This window comes from Odocoileus virginianus, chromosome 16, assembly GCF_023699985.2.
Source record: "Odocoileus virginianus isolate 20LAN1187 ecotype Illinois chromosome 16, Ovbor_1.2, whole genome shotgun sequence".
NCBI lineage: Eukaryota > Metazoa > Chordata > Mammalia > Artiodactyla > Cervidae > Odocoileus > Odocoileus virginianus.
Window position 1 is genome coordinate 6,717,245 of NC_069689.1, and position 18,776 is coordinate 6,736,020.

The following is an 18,776-nucleotide window of genomic DNA, read 5'->3' on the forward strand; positions in this document are numbered from 1 at the left end:
GCTGCTCCCATATATGTCCATCGTGTCCTTGTCTCTTTTCTCAACTGGACCCTTCCGTGGGCAGCCTGACATCCCGCCATGTCCTGTGCATTTTCCACTTTCCTCCATCAGCAGGAAACCTAGGGTTTGGGTCCTGTCTTCAGAAATAGATGAGGGGCATCCAGATAGAGTAGGAAGAAGCTGCCAGAGCCTTCCCTCCTCCTGTGCATTCTTCCAAAGATACCCTTGGAAGGGAGGGGTATGCATGCAGCCCTGGGGCCCAGCCCTGGGGGACATGAAGGGCATCGTGACACCCACTTCCCCTTTCTTCTTCCCTGGCCTCCAGAGTCACCCAGCCCTTCCCTCAGGGCCCCCATCCATTCTGTTGATGAAGACCCCCATAAGACTCCCCCTTCCCACCACCCCTTCTTGGCTCCTGGATGCCCACACCCTGAGCCTGGCTCTCATCACCAAGGCAACGCCCCTCCAGCCCAGACTTGCCTCTGGACTACCCCCCAGAGACGGGGCAGTGCCTCTCTGCTCCCACAACCCCACAGTCCAAACTCAAGCCCCCTTCCCAGAGGGAAGGCTCTGGCAGCTTCTTCCTACTCTATCTGGGTGCCCCTCGTCTATTTCTGAAGACAGGACCCAAACCCTAGGTTTCCTGCTGATGGAGGAAAGTGGAAAATGCACAGGACGTGGCGGGATGTCAGGCTGCCCACGGAAGGGTCCAGTTGGGAAAAGAGACAAGGACACGATGGACATTACAGGAGACTGGTTCACAGCTTTGGAAAGACCTGCCTTTCCCCTCTCCCCACCCACAAGCGCCAGGAAGTGCACTTCCCAAACCGCCATCAGCCCAGCAAGGTCTAGGCACAGGGGCCAGTGCCCATGACCCTGGGTTCCCAGGTGGACCCCAGGGTGGGCTGCAGGAGCCTTCTCCTCAGGAGCCTTGGTGCCACCAGTGGAGCTCCAGGGGGGTGCCTGTGATGCTGGGGGAAGGAGACACCAAACCCCAGCTCCACGTCTCCCTGGCCGGTTTCTCAATCATACCTACTGAGCACGGAGCCTGTCACAGATGCCCCAGGTCAGCAGTGTCCGTGACGGGAGGCACCAGCCCACCCCCACCCGGGGTCTCAGTGTGGCCTCATGGCGGTGACACCCCCAGCCAGGCAGGTGCTGCCCAGCAGGGACATCAGCCCCACTCAGCTTCCCCACTTTCCAGACTCCATCCCCTCCTCACCTTCCCCCAGTGCCTCCTTTCACCCCCAAGGGTCCCGTCACCACGTACGTGCACAGGGCCCCACGGTCGGGGAGGGAGGATGTTGGGGGTGGTGCAGGCCTCCCTCACCAGCAGGAGCCGGGGCCTTTGAGGCACTCAAGACAGCAAAGACCCTGCCCTGGCACCATCCCGTGGGGTACACCCCGCACAGGTGGCTTTACACTTGGGTCCGTGTGTGCCACTGGTCAGGCCAGCCCCTAGCTTCAGCCCTGTTGCCTTGACTTTGACTACAGTGTGGCCCGGACCCCACTGCCTGAGGACGTGGGACCTCACATGACTCCGGACCGGCCCACCCTGCCCCTCAGTGTGGTTGGATTCACAGCGCTGCCTCCTCCAGACCCCATCACCCTAGCCAAGTCTGTGAAGGCCTAGGAGGACGCAGATCCCCAGTCCAGAAGCATCTTCCCAAGACCACAGGCCCCAACCCCCGGCCTGGCCCCAAGGATCGGTGCATCCCACTCATGGCCTCGGGGGTTGAAGCCTGTCATCGGGGTGTCCGCCGTGTGGAGGCAGGAGCCTGCCCAGCCTTGGGGAGGCTAGCACTGTCCTCCAGGGGTGTGGAGAGCTCCTGGCCGTAGCCCCTCTCACCACCCCCAACCCCTGCCCTGCCAGCTGTCCTTCAGGCTCTTTTCTGTCCTGGAATCCACTGAGATATTGTTGACAGAAAGGTTCTAATGCTTTTAGAGGGGGAAAAAAAATCCATAAACCTCTAAACCAGGATTCATTCTCCACATTCTTAGGACAGATCCTGTGATGACCGGGTTTGGCCCCAGGGAGGGGTGGAAGGACAGCCCAGGCCTCCCTGAGCTCTCTCTGTCGACCTCTGGAAACAGACCCTCCAGCCTAGGCCCCCGAGTGCGGGGTGACTCCCCACAAGCTAGGCCCATGTCGGTGGGGCAGGGGTAGGCCACCCCAACAGCCGAGCACCCGGCTGTTTCCAGTTCCCAGTGCCCCAGCATCCCTGGCTGGACTCAGGGACACGTTTTGACCCCGGCCTGATAACAGGAGTGAGGGCGGTGATGGAGACGCTCAGGAGACCATTTTGCTGACCCCCCAGCCCTGCCGCACATATGAGAGGGGGGACCAGAGGTCAGCACAGACTGGTCCCGTATGCAGAGGAGGGAAGGGGTGAGGCCAGCCTCCGGACAGAAGTGATAGGCTCCAGGCACAGTGGACGGGGGCCCCTGAGGGATGGATGACTCCAGCCTCCAGGAAGATGGAGAAGCAGACACCTCCCCCTTCCCCAAGTGATTCAGGAACTGGGACCAGGAGACAGCAGACCCGGCCTGGGAGCCAAGGCGCCCTTTGGCCACCTGACCCAGGGTTTGCAAGACTCCATCCTCCACGGGGTTCACAGGGCCACCATCTGAGCCTGCAAACCAGAGTGTCCCAGGACCCGGCTGGCCAGCTCCCAGAAGCTCTGAACTGTGTGAGCAGTAAATGGTTCCCAGTCGTCTCCTGTGCTGAGAAATCGTACCCTAACACAAGAAACCCGGTTGGCATCACTGTGGCCCAGGGTGCTGCTGATGCAAGGAGCTTCCCACTGTGGGCCCGCAGAAGGTTGGACCCCACTTGGCCTCCTCACCACCTCCACGCAGGTGAGCATCCCAAGGGTGGAGGAAGGGGCGGGGCCGCGCAGGTACAGGGCTGCTGGAGGCATCTGGCTCGGGGACCTCACACACCGATGGCCTGGTCACTCAGCGTCCTCCTCTGTCCAGCGACCCCGTGGAACAGCCCCTGCCCCACCTGGACGCCCACAAAAGTTCTCTGAAACAACTAGATGCAGGACGGAGAAAGGACGGCCACACAGGTGCCCAGGTGTCACTCGGCACAGAGGTGCTCCATCTACGTGGCCCCTCAGACCGCACAGGAAGCACCTCGATGCCAAACACACTGATGCAAGGGCGAGAGCCTCAAGGAGAAGGACAGAACTGTGGTTCTGCAGCTGATGAGCTGGCCTCAACAAGTTCCCACACTTCCCTCTAGGACACAACTCTTGAATCTGCAAACAGAGAACTGCAGCCCCAAAAGAAAGAAGAAAGTGGAGAAAATCCCCAGATTGCCCGGAGTCCATGAGAACAGTCATGGCGGAAAACACCCTGGGTGCTGCTCAGACCCAGGGCTCAGGAAGTCCGTGGTCCTGAGGGGGCTCCCCTGGCCGTGGGGACAGAGCCCTCCACCTGAAGGGGCCACGGCCACTGCCAATGAGACCTCTGTCCTTCCGATTGAAGAGGCTGCGGTTTACGAGGGGGCCTCCCCGAGGCGAGCCCCTCTCCCAACACGGCCAGCTTCTGGAAGCCCCACCCAGAGGGCCTGTCCATCCAGGTAGAGTGCCCTGGCAGGACTGGCACTGCTACTCATCACCTTGAGATGGTCAAGAACAGTGATACCCAGCAGCGGGGAGGCGGAGGATGCCACCCCTGCTCCCACCCCTGGCCCGGGCGTGTTCAGAGCTGCTCTGGGGATGCGGACCTGGGCTTCTACCTCAAGGCTCCAGTTCAGCGGCTCCTGTCCTACAATGTGCGGTCAGGGCTGAGTGCCTGGTAAACAGTAACCAGTGAGGCTCACCTGTGGGGGTGCTACTCCCCAGCCTGAGCACAGACTCTGGGTAGCACATCTCCATAGCAACAGGATCTCCACTGCCTCTCTGTGGCCCAGAATGGATGGAGGGGCCCTTGACAGACCCAAGCTGAGGTTGGGACATAGCTCACCCACACGATGAGCCCCGGAGTGGTTCTGGGAGGCCGTGAGGCATGAGCTGAAACCTACTTCAAAAAGTCATTCTAAATCATCTGTCTCTCCTCAAAAGAGAAGTTAGCAAAAACATCTGTTAATTCAGGTACCGAAGAGCAATACAGCAGTGAGGGGAATCCTGCTCTCATGGGGTAGACACATACACACACTTATAGACACATATGTACTTGTGGACACATACACACTCGTAGACACACACACACTAGTAGACACTTGTAGACATACATGCACTCATACACACACTTGCAGACACACATGAGCTCATAGACACACACACACACCCCTTACACCACATGCCTTGTGCATGCTCTCAGGGGTCAGTGGTCAGCACGGCCCAACCTGCTGCCCAGTTGAGAACCTGGAGCCAAGCTCCATCTGTTCTCCCTCCCAGGCCAACACCGCACCGCACTTTGCGTCCGTTAAAACGACAGCACATAATCAGACAAAAAACCTTTCCTCTGATGAAAACAAAGCGTTGAGAGGCTCTTGACCAAGGTTACTAAGACACAGCGCATGTGCAGTGATGCTTCTGTGGGGCTGGAACCAGAGATATAGCAACAACGTGGCTCCAAGTCCACAGCCCAGATGGTCAGGACCCCCAACACACTGTCCCTGCAACCCCAAGAGCCGCCTCTGTAGGGAGCTGCTTCTCATGCAGGAAAGCTAGGGGTGGGGGGCCCACGAGGCAGCCCTGTCTTGTGCTGAGGGAAGGGAGCCAAGGGGCCTGCATACCCACTACAAGACTGGCCCTGGACACAGGCCTGGCCCGACTCTGTAGACGGCCACGTGGGTCTGCTCTATGCATGATAAAATCAACAAGGTCAGGTTCCTTGCAGATGCACCTGGCACCTCCTCAGTGGGGGTGGATGGAGCAGGGCAGTGCCAGGTAAAGGGAGAGGCCCGTAGGAGAGCCTGTCACTGAGTGTCACCAGCGAGGTGCCCCCTCCTGGCCAGACTCTCTCGAGCCCAGGGATACCCAGCTCAGCCACCTCTGAGAGCAGCAAGGTTTAAGAGCAAACACCAAAGTACACCTTGTATCGAGGTGTACATGAGCTCCTATCTTGGCCTCCCAGGAGAGCCTGGCATCTGGGGGGTGAGGGGGAAGGCACTGTTTGGGCTTAGACAGACTTCTGGACGCATGTTATAGGGCTCTGAACACCCTGGGATGAGAGAGGTATCTCCCCGAATCTCTCCAGGGAGCTTCATCAACCCCAAAGTCAACACAGTCCTTGGGCAGTGCTGAAGTAAGCACTCGCGGGCCAGGACCCGGCCATCGCACACCTCCACCCCTTCCCTGGCCATGATAGGGCCTCTCCACAGTTTAAAACAAAAAGCCTATGAATCATGGGAAGAAACATGCCTCCTATAAAAGGAATATAAATGTTTATTAAGAAATTCTAGGAACCAGGTCAGGCATCTTGGTATCTTAGTCACTCTAGCTAATTAAAGGAAAAAAAAAATAGAAGCCCATCCCAGAAACTTGAGACAATGAGAGCTTCTCTCACCACAAGCACTGAGCCCTGGCTCAGCCGGTTGCCAAGGCAACCCAGTGTTTACCTCTCCCTCCCCTGTGTAGGAGGATGCTGACCATTGACTGGGAACAGCTAGGCTGCCACCTCCAACACCTCACAGGAAAGGCCGCCTGGGTGTCCCCAGGGGCCCAGAAGACTGAGGAGGAAGCTACAGCCCCACCCCAGCCCTCTGCCACTCTCCCAGGCTGAGCCAGGCCACGGCACAAAGGAAGGGCTTCTCCACTGTCCTGGGCCTGCTCCCCAGCGCACCCACCCGCCTCTGCCCAGGACTGGAAACCCTTGAGGGCAGCTTGGCAGTGTGCGTAGATCCCAGGTTGGGGGAAAGAAAGGGCAGGAGGAGGTGAAGGAAAGGGAGGAGAGAAAGGAGGAGGAAACGTGAGGACAGGCTGGACTTACTTGCTGCTTAGCTCAGGTCAGCCACAGCCAGACCCCCATACCAGGCTGCTGGCCCAGATCAGGGCAGAACAGCCCAGAACAAGTGACCTACTGGCGCTCAGGGAGTAACACCCTCCAGCACGGCTCCAGGAGCCCTGCTGCCTCTGCAGCCACTCTGGACACATTGTGCCTTCCCCAGGCTCCTGCAGGGTGACGCTAGGCGTGATGACACACCTGCTGCAGCCGGAGCCACCTGGCCAGAGGCCTCCTGACAGGCCTCCTTCCAAAGAAACAACTGCCCTGAGCTTTGGCAGGAGGCTGACCACATTCACACACATAAGCATGCACAGCACGTGCACACATGCTGTCAGTGTCTATCTCCCAAGGCCCTGTGCAGAGCTGAACACATGATGGGAGGAGCTGAACATGGAAGAAGTTAAAACAACTGGGTCACAAGTTAGGGAGATGATCAGGGGAAGGGAGATCAAGACTGACATTTCTCAAAGGCTCAAGTGAGTGAACCGAAGGCTGACGTCACTTGTCCAAAGCAGGATGCGAGCAGGTAACACCCAGTCCAGTGTTCAGGAAGGAGAGCATATCAAGGAAATCAACCCCAGATATTCGTTGGAAGGACTGATGCTGAAAGCTGAAGCTCTAATACTTCAGTCACCTGATGTGAAGAGTTGACCCTGATGCTGGAAAAGACTGAAGGCAGAAGGAGAAGGGGATGAGATGAGATGGCTGGATGGAATCATCGATTCAATGAACATGAGTTTAAGCAAACTCTGGGAGATGGTGAAGGACAGGGAAGCCTGGCGTGCTACAGTCCATGGGGTCGCAGAGAGTAAGACAGAACTTAGCAACTGAACAACAACAAAGAAGACAAGGCTGAATTTCCTGCAAACCCCAGAGGCCTGATGGTAACTCAGGGCAACCACCTCAATCACCAACACAACAGCACGACGCCTGTGCAGTGAATGCTCAAGCCCCACCCGGAAGAGGGCTCAGAGAACACACTGAATGACATTTCATGATCATGAAAGGTGGCATCCTGCAAAGTCCCCCAGACTATTCCAAGGAATACCCTGGTGCGTTAGGCCAAACAACAAAGCAACATTATTATTTTTTATTTTTTAGCTGCTCCATGAGGCTTGTGGGATCTTAGTTCCCTGATCTGGGATTGAACCTGCAACCCCTGCAGTAGAAGTGCACAGCCATAACCACTGGGCTGCCAGGGAATTCCAAAGGCCACAGGATTTGCAGGCAAGCGGCCCAAAGGGGTTCTCTAGAAAAGACAAGGAAACGGGGGTAACAGCCCTGAGCACCCAGGGCTGCAGGAGCGGGAGTCCCAAGAGGTCCTCCTGACCCTACACTCCCTGTCCTCGGGGACAAAAATGACAACTGATGAACAAACATGGGGAAGTCCTTCCAGAATGGGAATTGGGCGAGACCTCAGTGATGGATGGAGACCTGCCTGAGCCCTGCCTGCCTGCCCCACCGTGCTCATACCCAGTGGGAGAGGATTACCCACGAACAGTGGACAAACCAGAGTGGCCCAAAGCGGGAAGGAGGACAAACGGCAGAAGTCAGGGAAGCAGGCAGGGCCCCTAAGTGGCCAGACTGCCTATTACTCACCATACAGCTCAGATTAGTATCAGTGGCAACTGTGTAATTAATCCACACTTATTATCTCTCCCCCTAGTGAAAACCTGTAAGGTTTGTTACTATGAGATGCTAACCCCCCAGCTCCCAGACCCTCCCCCCATCTCAGACAAACAGCTCAGCCAGCCAAAGGCCCAGGCAAAACACCACTGCCCGCCAAGGACATGCCTGGGCCTCCCAGGCCCCGGTTGGCCCCTCCTGGCGGCTAAGTGCTGAGGTTTATGTGCGCCTTTTATGGTTCCTCTCTGTTTCCCAACACTTTCTTGCAAAAACCTCCACTCTTGATCTGCCATTAGTTTTAGTTTCTTCCTCTAGCCCCCAAACACTTTATCCTTTTTTATTTAGTGAAAGTGTGTTAGTTGCTCAGTTGTGTCCAACTCTGCGACCCCATGGACTGTGGCCCGCCAGGCTCGTCTGTCCATGGTATTTCCTAGGCTAGAATAACTGGAGTGGGCTTCCATTTCCTTCTCCATTTTTTAAAGTGAGTGTTAACATACTAAAAGAGTTAAAAACAAATGAAGAGGTCAGAGAAGGAATGTACAGGGGAAGGAAGTTCCTGTACTGCTCCCATTGGAGAAGGACGACCTCCAACTTAACCCAAGGGTGTAAGGAGCCCAGTCCTGGGCCCCAGGTCCTCTGCCAGGCTGCCTAGCTGTCACCCTGCTGGGTCCTCAGGTGGGGGACAGAAAGCCCCCCAAACTCCTAAGCCCCCTCCCTCTCCCACACCTGTGCTTCCTTCCAGCTGGCCGTGTCTGCAAGACACGGGCCTTGCCAGAAGCTCCTTCCGAGACAAGACCCGGCACAGGCCAAGCCTCCTACCCCCTGGTGAGTGACCGCCAATTTGGGCCCCAAACTATTTCTTGCAAAGCTCTTTCTCCGGCTCCAGGAGGCAGGCCTGTGCTCAGGGACCATGGGCCACCCACCTGTCCAGGACAGGCCATGGCACAGGGACTTTTTTTTTTAGGGACGTTTAATCCAAGGCCTCAAGTCTCAGCACTTTTCCAAACAGGTCGCCTTGGGACAGACTGGCCTATGGCCACGGAGGGCAGCCAAGTTCCTGGTTAGCAAGTGTTTCTGCGTGATGAACTTGAGAAAAGGAGAACAATCAACAGATCACTCCCACCCCCACCCCCTCTGCATATAGTAAAAACCTGGAGTATGGCTCCCCAATCCATGCTGCAGGTTCAGAATGATGTCATGCAGATGTCGCACTGGGCCAGGTTGCCCTCACTGCACACACAAGGCCCACGGTGAATGGGGAGGATGCCCTGCCCCACCTGACTCAGTGGGGACAGGGAGCAGGTGGAGGACACGGGACAGCCAGGCCACCGGAGGACCAGTTTTCCCTCCAAGGCCCACTCACCCACTGCAGAGCCTCCTTGCTGGAAAAGGGCTGGGGGAGGGTGTGGGCCCCAACGTGTAAAACAGACGACCAGGACCAGAAGTCATGGGTTCCATAGAAACAGGCTCCATGGAAACATGCTGCAGGCTGGGATACTCAGGCCAGCTACAAGGGACAGAATACCTTGTAAATGGCAGAACTCGGGGTTGGGTGAGGGGTTCTCTTGTCCTAAGTGCCTCATGTTAGATCACTGCCCTCAGAGTAAAAACTCAGAGGTCCAGCCTCCATTGTCTTGGCCCAGGGCAGGGACCGAGGCCTCTGAGCCCAGTGCTTGGCTCCAGGGGACTCTGTCCTCTCTACCAGCTTCCAGTCACACAGGAGCAGGTGCTCCTGACTTAACTAACAAATTTATTCCCATCTTGACAGGACACTGACTTCCAACTTGGGGCTGTGAAAGGAACGGAAAGCAGGCTTAGGAGTGTGGACTTAGATCCAGATTTGTTTTTTTTCTGGAAAGTATGTCGAGATCTACTAGGACATTAAGGGCGCCACGGGCTGCAGGACCCACCCACCCAGGTCTGGGAGACGGGTCACTGTGGGCATACAGCTGGGTGGGTGGGTGCGCTGACTGTGAAGAACACATCCATGACCACCTCCTAAACCATGACGAAGGCTATCCAGAAACATCTGATTCAACCTAACATTAAGGGATCTGGTCTGTTTGGGGAAGGGAGCTCCTAAGACTCTTGAGTTGTCCTCTGACTTTAAAAAAGACTTCTACAAACCTGAAAAACCAGCACTGGTCCAGGCAAGGAGGCTGGGGGATGCACAGAAACCAGGCAGGTGGACCGGGCAGCAGGGGCTGAGTGCAGGTGAGCAGATGGCGCCCCAGCACGGCACCTGGCTCCACGCAGGACCAGCGGGACCCTCTGGCAAGCCACAGTCCCAGAGTGGTACTTATTGTTGAGAGCAGGACATTCCTGTAGAGTGGGGCAGCCTGGCAAACACCCCTTCATTCGCGATACAGCACTGCATGTCCCCCTCTGGGGCACCAGCACTACCTGTGCTATAGTTTTGACCAAAGATGGTTTACATGGGATCTGATCATGAGAAAAATGACGAGACAAGTGCAGATGGAGGGATTTTTCTGCAAGGCAACTGGTCTGGGTCCTAAAACGCCAATGAACCAAAGACCCAATGATGCGGGGAGGCAGGGTGCTTTCAGACTGAGGGATGCTGAAGAATGAGGACAACCAAATGCAATGTGTGATAAACCACATCCTGGCTCTCATGTGGGCCAACTTGGGGGGGGGGGGGGGGGGCGGCGATTATCAGGGAAACTGAATATGGACTGTATGTTACATAGTGAATAGTATTTTGAGAGGCAAAGAAGGCAGAAAATATAATATTTAGAGAGAGGAGGTGGGAAGGAGGGAAGAAAGACTTTTTTTTTAAACTGGGAGAGAATATTAACTACCGACTAGGAGAATATATGCAAGTACACTGTACCACCTCTTAATGTTTCAGAAGTAATAAGGACTTGTGGGGGAAGCAGTGTGCAAGGGGCACATGGGCTTCTAACATCCTGAGGCCCTGCTCACCCGCCATCCCCGGGTTCACATGGGTGCAGCTGTCACACACGCAGACACACCCACACTCTGGAGCGGGGCTGCCTGGCATAGGTCCCAGCTCTACCCTCACCTGCTCTGCAACCTCCGGCATATTTCTTTTTTTTAAATGTATTTGTATTTATTTGGCTGCATAGAGTCTTAGTTGTATTTATTTGGCTGCATAGAGTCTTAGTTGTGGCACATGGGATCTAGTTCCCTGACCAGGGATCGACCCCAGCCCCCCCTGTATCAGAAGCACGAAGTCTTAGCCACTGGACCACCAGGGAATTCCCTCCAGCATATTTCTTAACCAGTCTGAGCCTGGCTGTCCTTTAAAAAGGAGTAGCAATGGCAGTGCCTGTTCCATAGGGTCCTATTGCAAATGGAAGGCCTGGCCCTTGGTGAGCAGTGTGGATATGCTGGACACGACCTCAGAGCTGAGTTGTGTCATTCTACAGGTTTTTTATTTTAAAAACTCTTTTCGCTGCCTTCTTTCAGCCCAAACCAGACACACCTTAACTATGACCTGAAAGCTCCAGACCTCTGTTGGGAAGATCAGGTGTCAGGAGGTGCAGACCCTGGGGATGGTGGGGAGGATGGCATGGCTTCTGCAGACACCCTGGCTCTGTCTGCTCTAGTGCTGTGGGGTTTGTGGGGTTTCTCAAGTTATGCATTTAAACACATTACTACTACAGGTGAATAAGCCTTTGGTTTCCTTTCTCCCAGGCTTTTAGCCACCAGCAGTGCATCTCACCCTTGTCCTTCTGATGCACTACATCCAGGAGTTAGACAACCACCGGCATTCGAAGTCATGTTGGGACAGACAGGCCCTGAGAGCCAGGGGTCCCCATGAGCCCCCTTCAATGAGTGAACCTGGCAACAGCACCTGCTCTGAAGGGGGAACTCCCCCAACCCTGTTGGTTCCAGAGGCCACACACAGACAGGGCCTCTGATTAAGTGAAACCTGGTTCTACCAGCCACTCACATGGAAGTGGGTGTGTGTGTGTTGGGGAGGGGGGGCGGGGGGTATGGTTCCAGTCTGCTTTCAGGCAGGGGAATGGGGAGCAAATAGTTCACATGACACTCCCCCACCAGTGAAGGCTGTGTGCCGGGCGGCCCATGGGGCATACCTCACTGCAGCAGGGGCTGAACACCAGTGGGTAAGCCATGTCAGGATGGCAGGACGGCTGGCGGTGAGGCATGGCTAACATGGCTTTGTTGAGGTTGCTTCAAAAAATGTTCTCGATGTGATGCTTTCACACATACAAAAGGAGAACTGGAAGGAGTTTGTTTTTAGAAAAAAAGAAAGGGCAGTCAGCAATATAGCAGGACCCTTAGCCCTGGGGAGACCAATATCTTTTGGTCTGTTTCCTTTAAAGACACAACCTGTCCTTTAGGTCAACAGAGTAGCTCCACCACACATGCGCCACCTATGCCATCACTAATACCACTAGGTCTCGATCCCCCACAAATGCTAGGTGGACACCAAGACACACACCGGAGTCCCCTGCTACAAGGTTTCCAACAGCAAACAAATGAGAAAAGCAGCACAGCTGAGCCTGAAGCAGGTAAGAGGCTGGGTGACTGACAGTACCACCACAGAGCTGCACCCTGGAGTATGAGGCAGCCAGGAAAAAGAATGAAGCTGCCTCCCTAAGCAAACACACAGGACAAAAGCCTTGACTGGATGTGTTCTGTGGATCCTATATGTGTGTTTTTAAATCACCTACTCCGTGGATAAACACGCACGTGGGTACACACAAAAATGCATTAAAAGAATCTGGAGAAAGATATATCTATAACATAGAGTAACAGTGGCTAACTGGGGGAGGGGAGGGCTCGTGAATTCAGCCTGCACACTTCTGCATTGTTTGAAGAGTTTCACAACCAGGCCGACTGGCAGGCTAGGACTGTGGGGGAGCAGGGGCGGGAGACTCTGGCCTGGCTGTGGCCCAGACAAAGTGCTGGCCCTCTGCCAGCGCGGCTTGCTCTGGGTGAAGGAGATCCTGGCAGCTACCCTCCATGCTGACGGCTGCCTTCCCAACACAGCTGCCTGGGGAGCACCTGCCAGGGGTCTAGGCGGGCAGTGTGCTTGGAACACCAGGTTCTAATGCCAGAGCTCGAGTCGGGGGAGAGTTAGGAATAAATCCTGGCCCCCATAACCATCCTGGGGATCAAATCCCTTGTTCAGGAGTCAAGATAAATTTTAAACAAACCCTGCCCCAAGTGATCACAGGAAATGGCTGAGACAATGCAACCTTCTCTACTTTCCACCCCACACAGGGCAGGTGCGCAGGAGCAATTAACTCCGGGACCGCAGGAGGTGGGGCTGGATCCACCTTTCCAGCCAGGCCCCCAGACCTGCTGAGACAGCCCAGCCCAGGGTGCAAGGAGAGGTTCTGGCTGCTGGAGCTGGAGGGCGAATAGGGTACAAAGGTGATCTGAAAACAATTGTTTGTGAGAACCCACAGGGAAGAATGGATCCGGGATGTGTCTGCCAAGAAAGCCTGGGCCCACTCTGCCAGAGCTCCACCAAGCCCAGCAGGCAGGAACCCTTACATGTGATATTTTGCCAGGTAGGGGGGCTTAGGAGTGTCCTCAGAGGGATCCAGTGCTTCCCTTCTCCAAGTCCTTGAATTTTCAAATCAAAGCCCTTCAGCCTCCAAGAAAATCTGCTCCTGGTCTAGGGAGTCCCCAGAGCGAGGTTAGGCAAACTTTCCAGGTCTGGGCTGGGAAGTTATGATCAACCAAACAGTAAGGGGATTCAGTTGCAAACATGATCGTGTGTTTTGTTCTATCATACGCGTGCTCTAACACCAGTTACCTAAAGGTGACAGAGGGTCATCAGTCCCGAGGATGACCAGTGGGGGATGTAACAGGGGACCACACTGCTACACAGCTAACCAGGACAGGTGGCTCTTTGCATGCAGTTGGTGGGGGTGGGGGGAGGGGTGGTGGTGGGAGATCGAAGTCAAAGCTGACCTCAGGACCTCCCAAAGGATTTTCACATATGCACACCCATTTCCTGCAGACCTTCCAGGTGGTCAAGGGAGGCATGGGAATCAGTCCCCGGTCACAGAGCTACGCAAAGCAAGCTTCCAACTGCCTCCTTGGCTAAAATCATATTAGTATTCACGCCCCCCCACCATACAATCACTATGGGGGGGGGTGGGGGGGGAGGGCAGGGAGGGTGTCCCTAACAGTTTGAAAGGCCTGGCATGACCTGAGTTACTGCCTGCAGAGACCCTCCCCACCAGAACACTCTGGGAGCCCACAAACAGGGTCTGCCTCCGGGGTCTTCGCAAATCGCCTCTGGGTCAGTCCTTAAAGCCAGCGCTTTCCGAGCCTCTCCCTTCTGTGAGCTGCCCCTATACCCTCTATGATCACCAGTTACTTATGCTCTGCACACCTGGGCTCAGGCTTCCTGAAGGTGCCCTGGGCCACAGGTAGACCCTTAGTTCATAAGCAGATGCACCTGAAGGGACCCCTTAAACTGCAGTCAGCATCTGGGACCTGGGAACCTACATTTCCAAGGGCCCCAAGGGACCCTGTGCACTCCAGACTTGGCGATCTGCTCTGGAGGCTGAGATTCAAGTTCCTACACACCTGGAAGGCTGGGCCGGCTCCCTGCTCTAAGAATGAACAGACTAGCACACTGCAGGTCAAAGAATGGATTCACCCTGTTCTGGCTTCCAGGCACCCCAGAGAGGCTGGTTTCCGCCCCACTGCGAAGGCGCGGGTTCCCAGCGCCCCTGCCCTAAACATCTAGCCATCTTGCCCCGTGCCGCTCAGGGCACAGGCAGCCTGGAGCAGGGGAGTTGAGGCAATCCGGAAGGCAGCCCCAGCCGGAGGCCCGGGCGAGCCCCGCCCCGGGGCTGGTCCCTCCGCAATTCGCGAATCTGGCTACCGGGTGCTGCCGGGTTAGGAAAGAAAGAAAGAGGTCGCTCAGTCGCATCCGATTGTTTGCGACCCCACGGACTGTAGCTGACCAGGCTCCTCTGTCCATGGGATTTTCCAGACAAGAATACTGGAGTGGGTTGCCATTTCCTTCTCCAAGGGATCTTCCCGATCCAGGGATCGAACCCGGGTCTCCCGCACTGCAGGCAGACTCTTTACCCGGTTGGGAGGCCACAGTAACACAGGATTCAGAAAGCTTTTCCAATACAGTCCCCTGCTAGGTACTGACCTGGCTCTCAACAGAGTGCTCAACTCCAGCCACAAACCAAACTCGGCCCCGCTACTGGAAGGCGGGGTACACCTCGCTCAGAATCCAGCGTGGCCCCTCCCCCACGACCACACCCACTCTTGCAGCAACGTCCCCACCCCCCCGAGTCCATACAGCCCGAATTCTGACTCAGCCTAGAAATGGCCCCGCCTTCACCCGCGACCCCACCACCTGCCAAGCGGTCTGAGCGGCCACAGCGCGGGACCAGAAATGCGGGGCCGGCGTCGGGGGTGCAGTTCGTGAGATCCGCGGTTCCTGACACCTGCAGACCATGGGGCGTTTCATTTACAAATTTATCGGGATTAAAAAGCTTTTCAGTTCTAGGTTCTTGAAAACTGCGGCTTTTAGATCAGTCATTTATTTAATCAGCTTGTGAACTCTTTGACAAATGAGACGCCTCAACTTTTGAAACAAAGTTAACGGTATGCGAGTTTTGAACCGGTCCCCAAAGTGGAAGACTTGTGTCCATAAGAGTTCGCGTGGGCTCGGAGGAAATACACAATTCTTTAACCAAACTGGGACAGAAGGCATGCCATCCATTGAAAGACTGTTTCTACTTTTATGTTTAAAGACAAAAAACAACCACAGAGAAATCTACGACAAAGTCCTGGGCCCGCGAGAGGAAAATGATGCCCTGAGGTGGGGGTCGGGCGGCGGTCCGCGGCTCCCAGAATGTCGACTCCCGCCGCCCGCCCCGTGCAGGTGCTGCTCGCCCGCATCCGGCCCCAGCAGGTGAGAGCGAGGCCAGGAGGAAAGCGGCGCAGATCTGCGGCCAGAAGGCAGGGCGCTCCTTTAGGGAGAAAGCGCCGAGGCCCCAAGGAGCTCCTCGGGTCCGGCGCGCCCCCGCCGGCCGGATGGGCGGGGCTCCCACAAAGAGCCCCGGGCGAGAACCCGGGACCGCCCCCCCACCTCCAGCGTCGGCAGCCGCTGGCTCCGGTTTCGACAAATTAAACCTTAGAGCGCTGGAAAAATTACAGGAAGAGGAGAGCGAAGAATGTGCCGAGTGGCTGGAGAAAGCCCTGTCCCCGCGTGAACTTCGCCCGCCGTGCACCCGGGCCGGGCCCGCCCCTGCTGAGCGCGCGCCCGACCGGCGGGGGAGGGGCCGGGCGAGGACACTCGTTCCCCACGGCTCCCGGGCGTCCGGGACGCCAATCTCCCCGGGTGCCACCCGCGACCCCCACCCAGCTAGCCCGCACCTGCCCGCGCGCCCCCGGGCCTGGGCGGGGTCCCCGCCCCCGGGCCCGATGACGACACTCGCCCCCGCGGCCCCGCCCGAGCGCGCCGGAGGAGGGGGCGTGCCCGGCGGGGGCGCGGTCGCCAGGCGGGCGCCGGCTCCCAGCGCACGGACCCGCCTCGCGCGGAGCGCAGGGTCGCCCGCAGCCCGGAGCCGCGGGGAAAGGGGCGAGGCCCCGACCGTTCCCGGCCCGATCGCCCTCGCACCCAGCTGGCGGCTCCGGGGGCGTGGCCGGGAGACTAGCACTGGCCCCGGGTCGCTTGCTGGGGGCTCCCGGGCCGCCCCACTGACCTGTGTGAGTTCTCAGGTGCGCCTTGAGGTGCGAGGATTTCCCGTAAACTTTCTCGCAGCCCGCGTAGTGACACTTGTGCTTTCTCTGCGGGGACTCGAGGTCGGTGCGACTTCGGCCCCGCCGGCCCCTTTGTCTGAGGCCGGGCTCGCCGCTCCCCGCGGGCCCCGGCTCTCGCTCGGGCTCCAGCCCCGCCTCGGGTTCGGGCTCGGGCTCGCTCCACGCCGGGCTGAGGGGCGCGGCCGCCGCGCCACTGGCGCCGGGGGAGGCGGGCTCGGGGGCGGGTGGCGGCGCGGGCGGCAGGCGGCAGGGGGTCCTCGCCTTCCGGGCCGCGGCGCCTTCTCTGCGCTCCGCTGGGGCGGGCGCCGGCGCTTGCTGGTTAAGGTCCGCTAGGATCCGCGCCACTACGAAGAGGGAGGCACTGTCCTTGCCGTCGCGGCGTTCTTCGACGCGGGGCAGCGTGGCGGCGACAGCGGCCGCGCCCTCGGGTCCGGGCTCCGGCCCCTCCCGCGGCCCGTGCACGACCGCGCGGTTCGACATGGACACGAGGCACTCGGCGGCGAAGTGGTCCACATAGGCGGCGGCTGCCATGCTGCGGGATCCAGCCGGCGGACGGGCGGCACTGCTGGTCGCTGCGAGTCGTCAGCGGCGCATCCGCACCCACGGCCTCCGGAGAGCGGGCGGGGGGCGGGGGCGAGGCGCGCCCTCTCCGCGGGCTGGGCTGGGCGCGCAGCCGCCTCTGCCGTCACCCGCGCGGCTCCGCGTCTGCTAGGCGCCCGCCCGGCTGGGCTCCGAAGAGTGAACGCATTGGGGGCGCGGGCGAGTGGGATCCCCGCGCGACGTCAGGGGCGGCCTGTCCTAAGGATGCCGAGCGGCGACGTTAGGGACAACCGCGCCAAGTCGCGGCCGCAGCCTCGCCGTGCATTGTGGCAGGCGGGACAGCAGCCGTGCGCGCCGCGGCTCGGTGTGGGCGGCCCGGCCCCGGGGGTGGGCGGGGCCGGGGCCACATCTGGACCCGACGTCAGCCCCCAGCCACATCCTGGCGGCGCAGGTTACAGGCGGCGGCCGCGGCCGCGGGGAGCCGCGCACGCGGAGGGGGCGGGGATCCCGGAGCGCGCACCGGCGGGATGGAGCGGTCGCGCGCCCGCCTCTGGGGAAGGGGCGTGGCCGAGGACAAAGACAGGCGTTATTGGTTCGCGGGTACGCGGCCCGGCCAATCCTCACAGTGAGAGACTCCCACTCGGCCTGGGGCCTGCGCGTGCCAATGGGCGTGTCCCCTTGGCGTGCGGGAGGAGGGGCGGAAATTAGAGCCGTGAGCCGGGCACGCTGACGCACCACGTCCGAGGGCGGCAGGCCGGGGCGTGGCCGCGCGGGTCGCTCCCCCACCCTTCCGCGGCTGGGACCCCGCGGGGTATTTTCCTGCTGGAGCTTTTGTACCGTGACAGCCTTGAACCCCAGCGCGGAGCGCTCAGGAGGGCGCCCCTTTGTCCCTCCCGCCCCGCCTCTGCCGTGCGCCGAGTGGGCGCGCCCTGCGGGGCTCGCCTCCGCTTCTCCCTTTCCCCTCCCAAGCGAGGTGCCCAGCGAGGAGGCGTGTCCGCTCCGGCCAGCTCGGAACAAACCCGCAGCACCCCACCGAAGCTTGGTTCCTGGGCGGCCGCGCCCCGACACTCAGGCCTCCTCCCCTGCTGAGCCCGTTGCTCGGCGCGGCCCAGCAGGGTCTAGGGTGGGGCAGGGGCTGCACTGACGGGAGGGACCCAGAGCTCCCGATCGTCCCGGGCAGCCGGGAACTGGGCCCGGCCGCACTGCCCTTGAGCCTGGGTCAACCGGAGGCGAACTGGCACCAGGCTGGTGGTTAGCCTGGCAGCGCGGGTGACGTGCCCATCGCGTCCCATGCTCGCAAGAGTGAACTACGTGCCGGGGCGCCGGCGCCGCTGCTCATGGAACGCGGGGCCCCTTCCTCTGCCTCCCCTCCCCAGGCCCGCTGCCAACTTCTCCAGGCTGTTCCTCTCCCACCGGGCCGGGAAGGCTTCCGACGCCACCGACTGCGCGGGCCCCGCCCACCCACTGCCTGGCCTAGCTGAGGAAACGCTCCCTGCCCTGCCCCGCCCACTTGCCCTTGGTTCTCCCCGGCGCGCTCACCCTCCTGTCCCCACCGCCCGTCTCCAGGCCTAGGCCATCAGCATAAAGGTTAGAGGCTGAAGCCGAGCGCAGCAAGCCCCTGGCCCGGAGAGACCGGCAGTGGTTTACAGCCCTTAATCGCCATTCAAACGTGTTAGCTGCCCGCGCGGGGAGAGTGGAAGGAAGGCAGCCCAGGCACTGGATCCCTCGGACCAGAGAAGAGGGGTGGATGAGACAGAGTCGTTCTGCGCACAAAATTAAGAGCAGCCATTTCACACCAAATTATCTTGGGGCCTGGGTAGAAAAGACTTTACAGGTCACCAAGGACGAACGCGTTTTGGGTTGCATGTTGTGGTGACCTATAAACTGGTGTG

At 58.7% G+C, this 18,776-nt stretch overlaps 1 protein-coding gene across 2 annotated transcripts in view; it reads right to left on the reverse strand.

Annotated features, from left to right (window-relative positions):
• The window catches only part of KLF13 (KLF transcription factor 13), a 43,314-nt gene extending 25,901 nt beyond the window's left edge, over positions 1-17,413 (reverse strand). Inside the window, exon 1 of one of the 2 annotated variants that reach the window (XM_070477676.1) lies at positions 16,287-17,401. In XM_070477676.1, the coding sequence (XP_070333777.1) occupies positions 16,287-16,875 (589 nt within the window). In that variant the 5' untranslated portion in view covers positions 16,876-17,401. Of the gene's footprint in view, positions 1-16,286 lie in introns of both variants that reach the window. The other variant, XM_070477677.1, reaches the window with a different exon arrangement.
• Between the last annotated feature and the right edge of the window lie 1,363 nt (positions 17,414-18,776).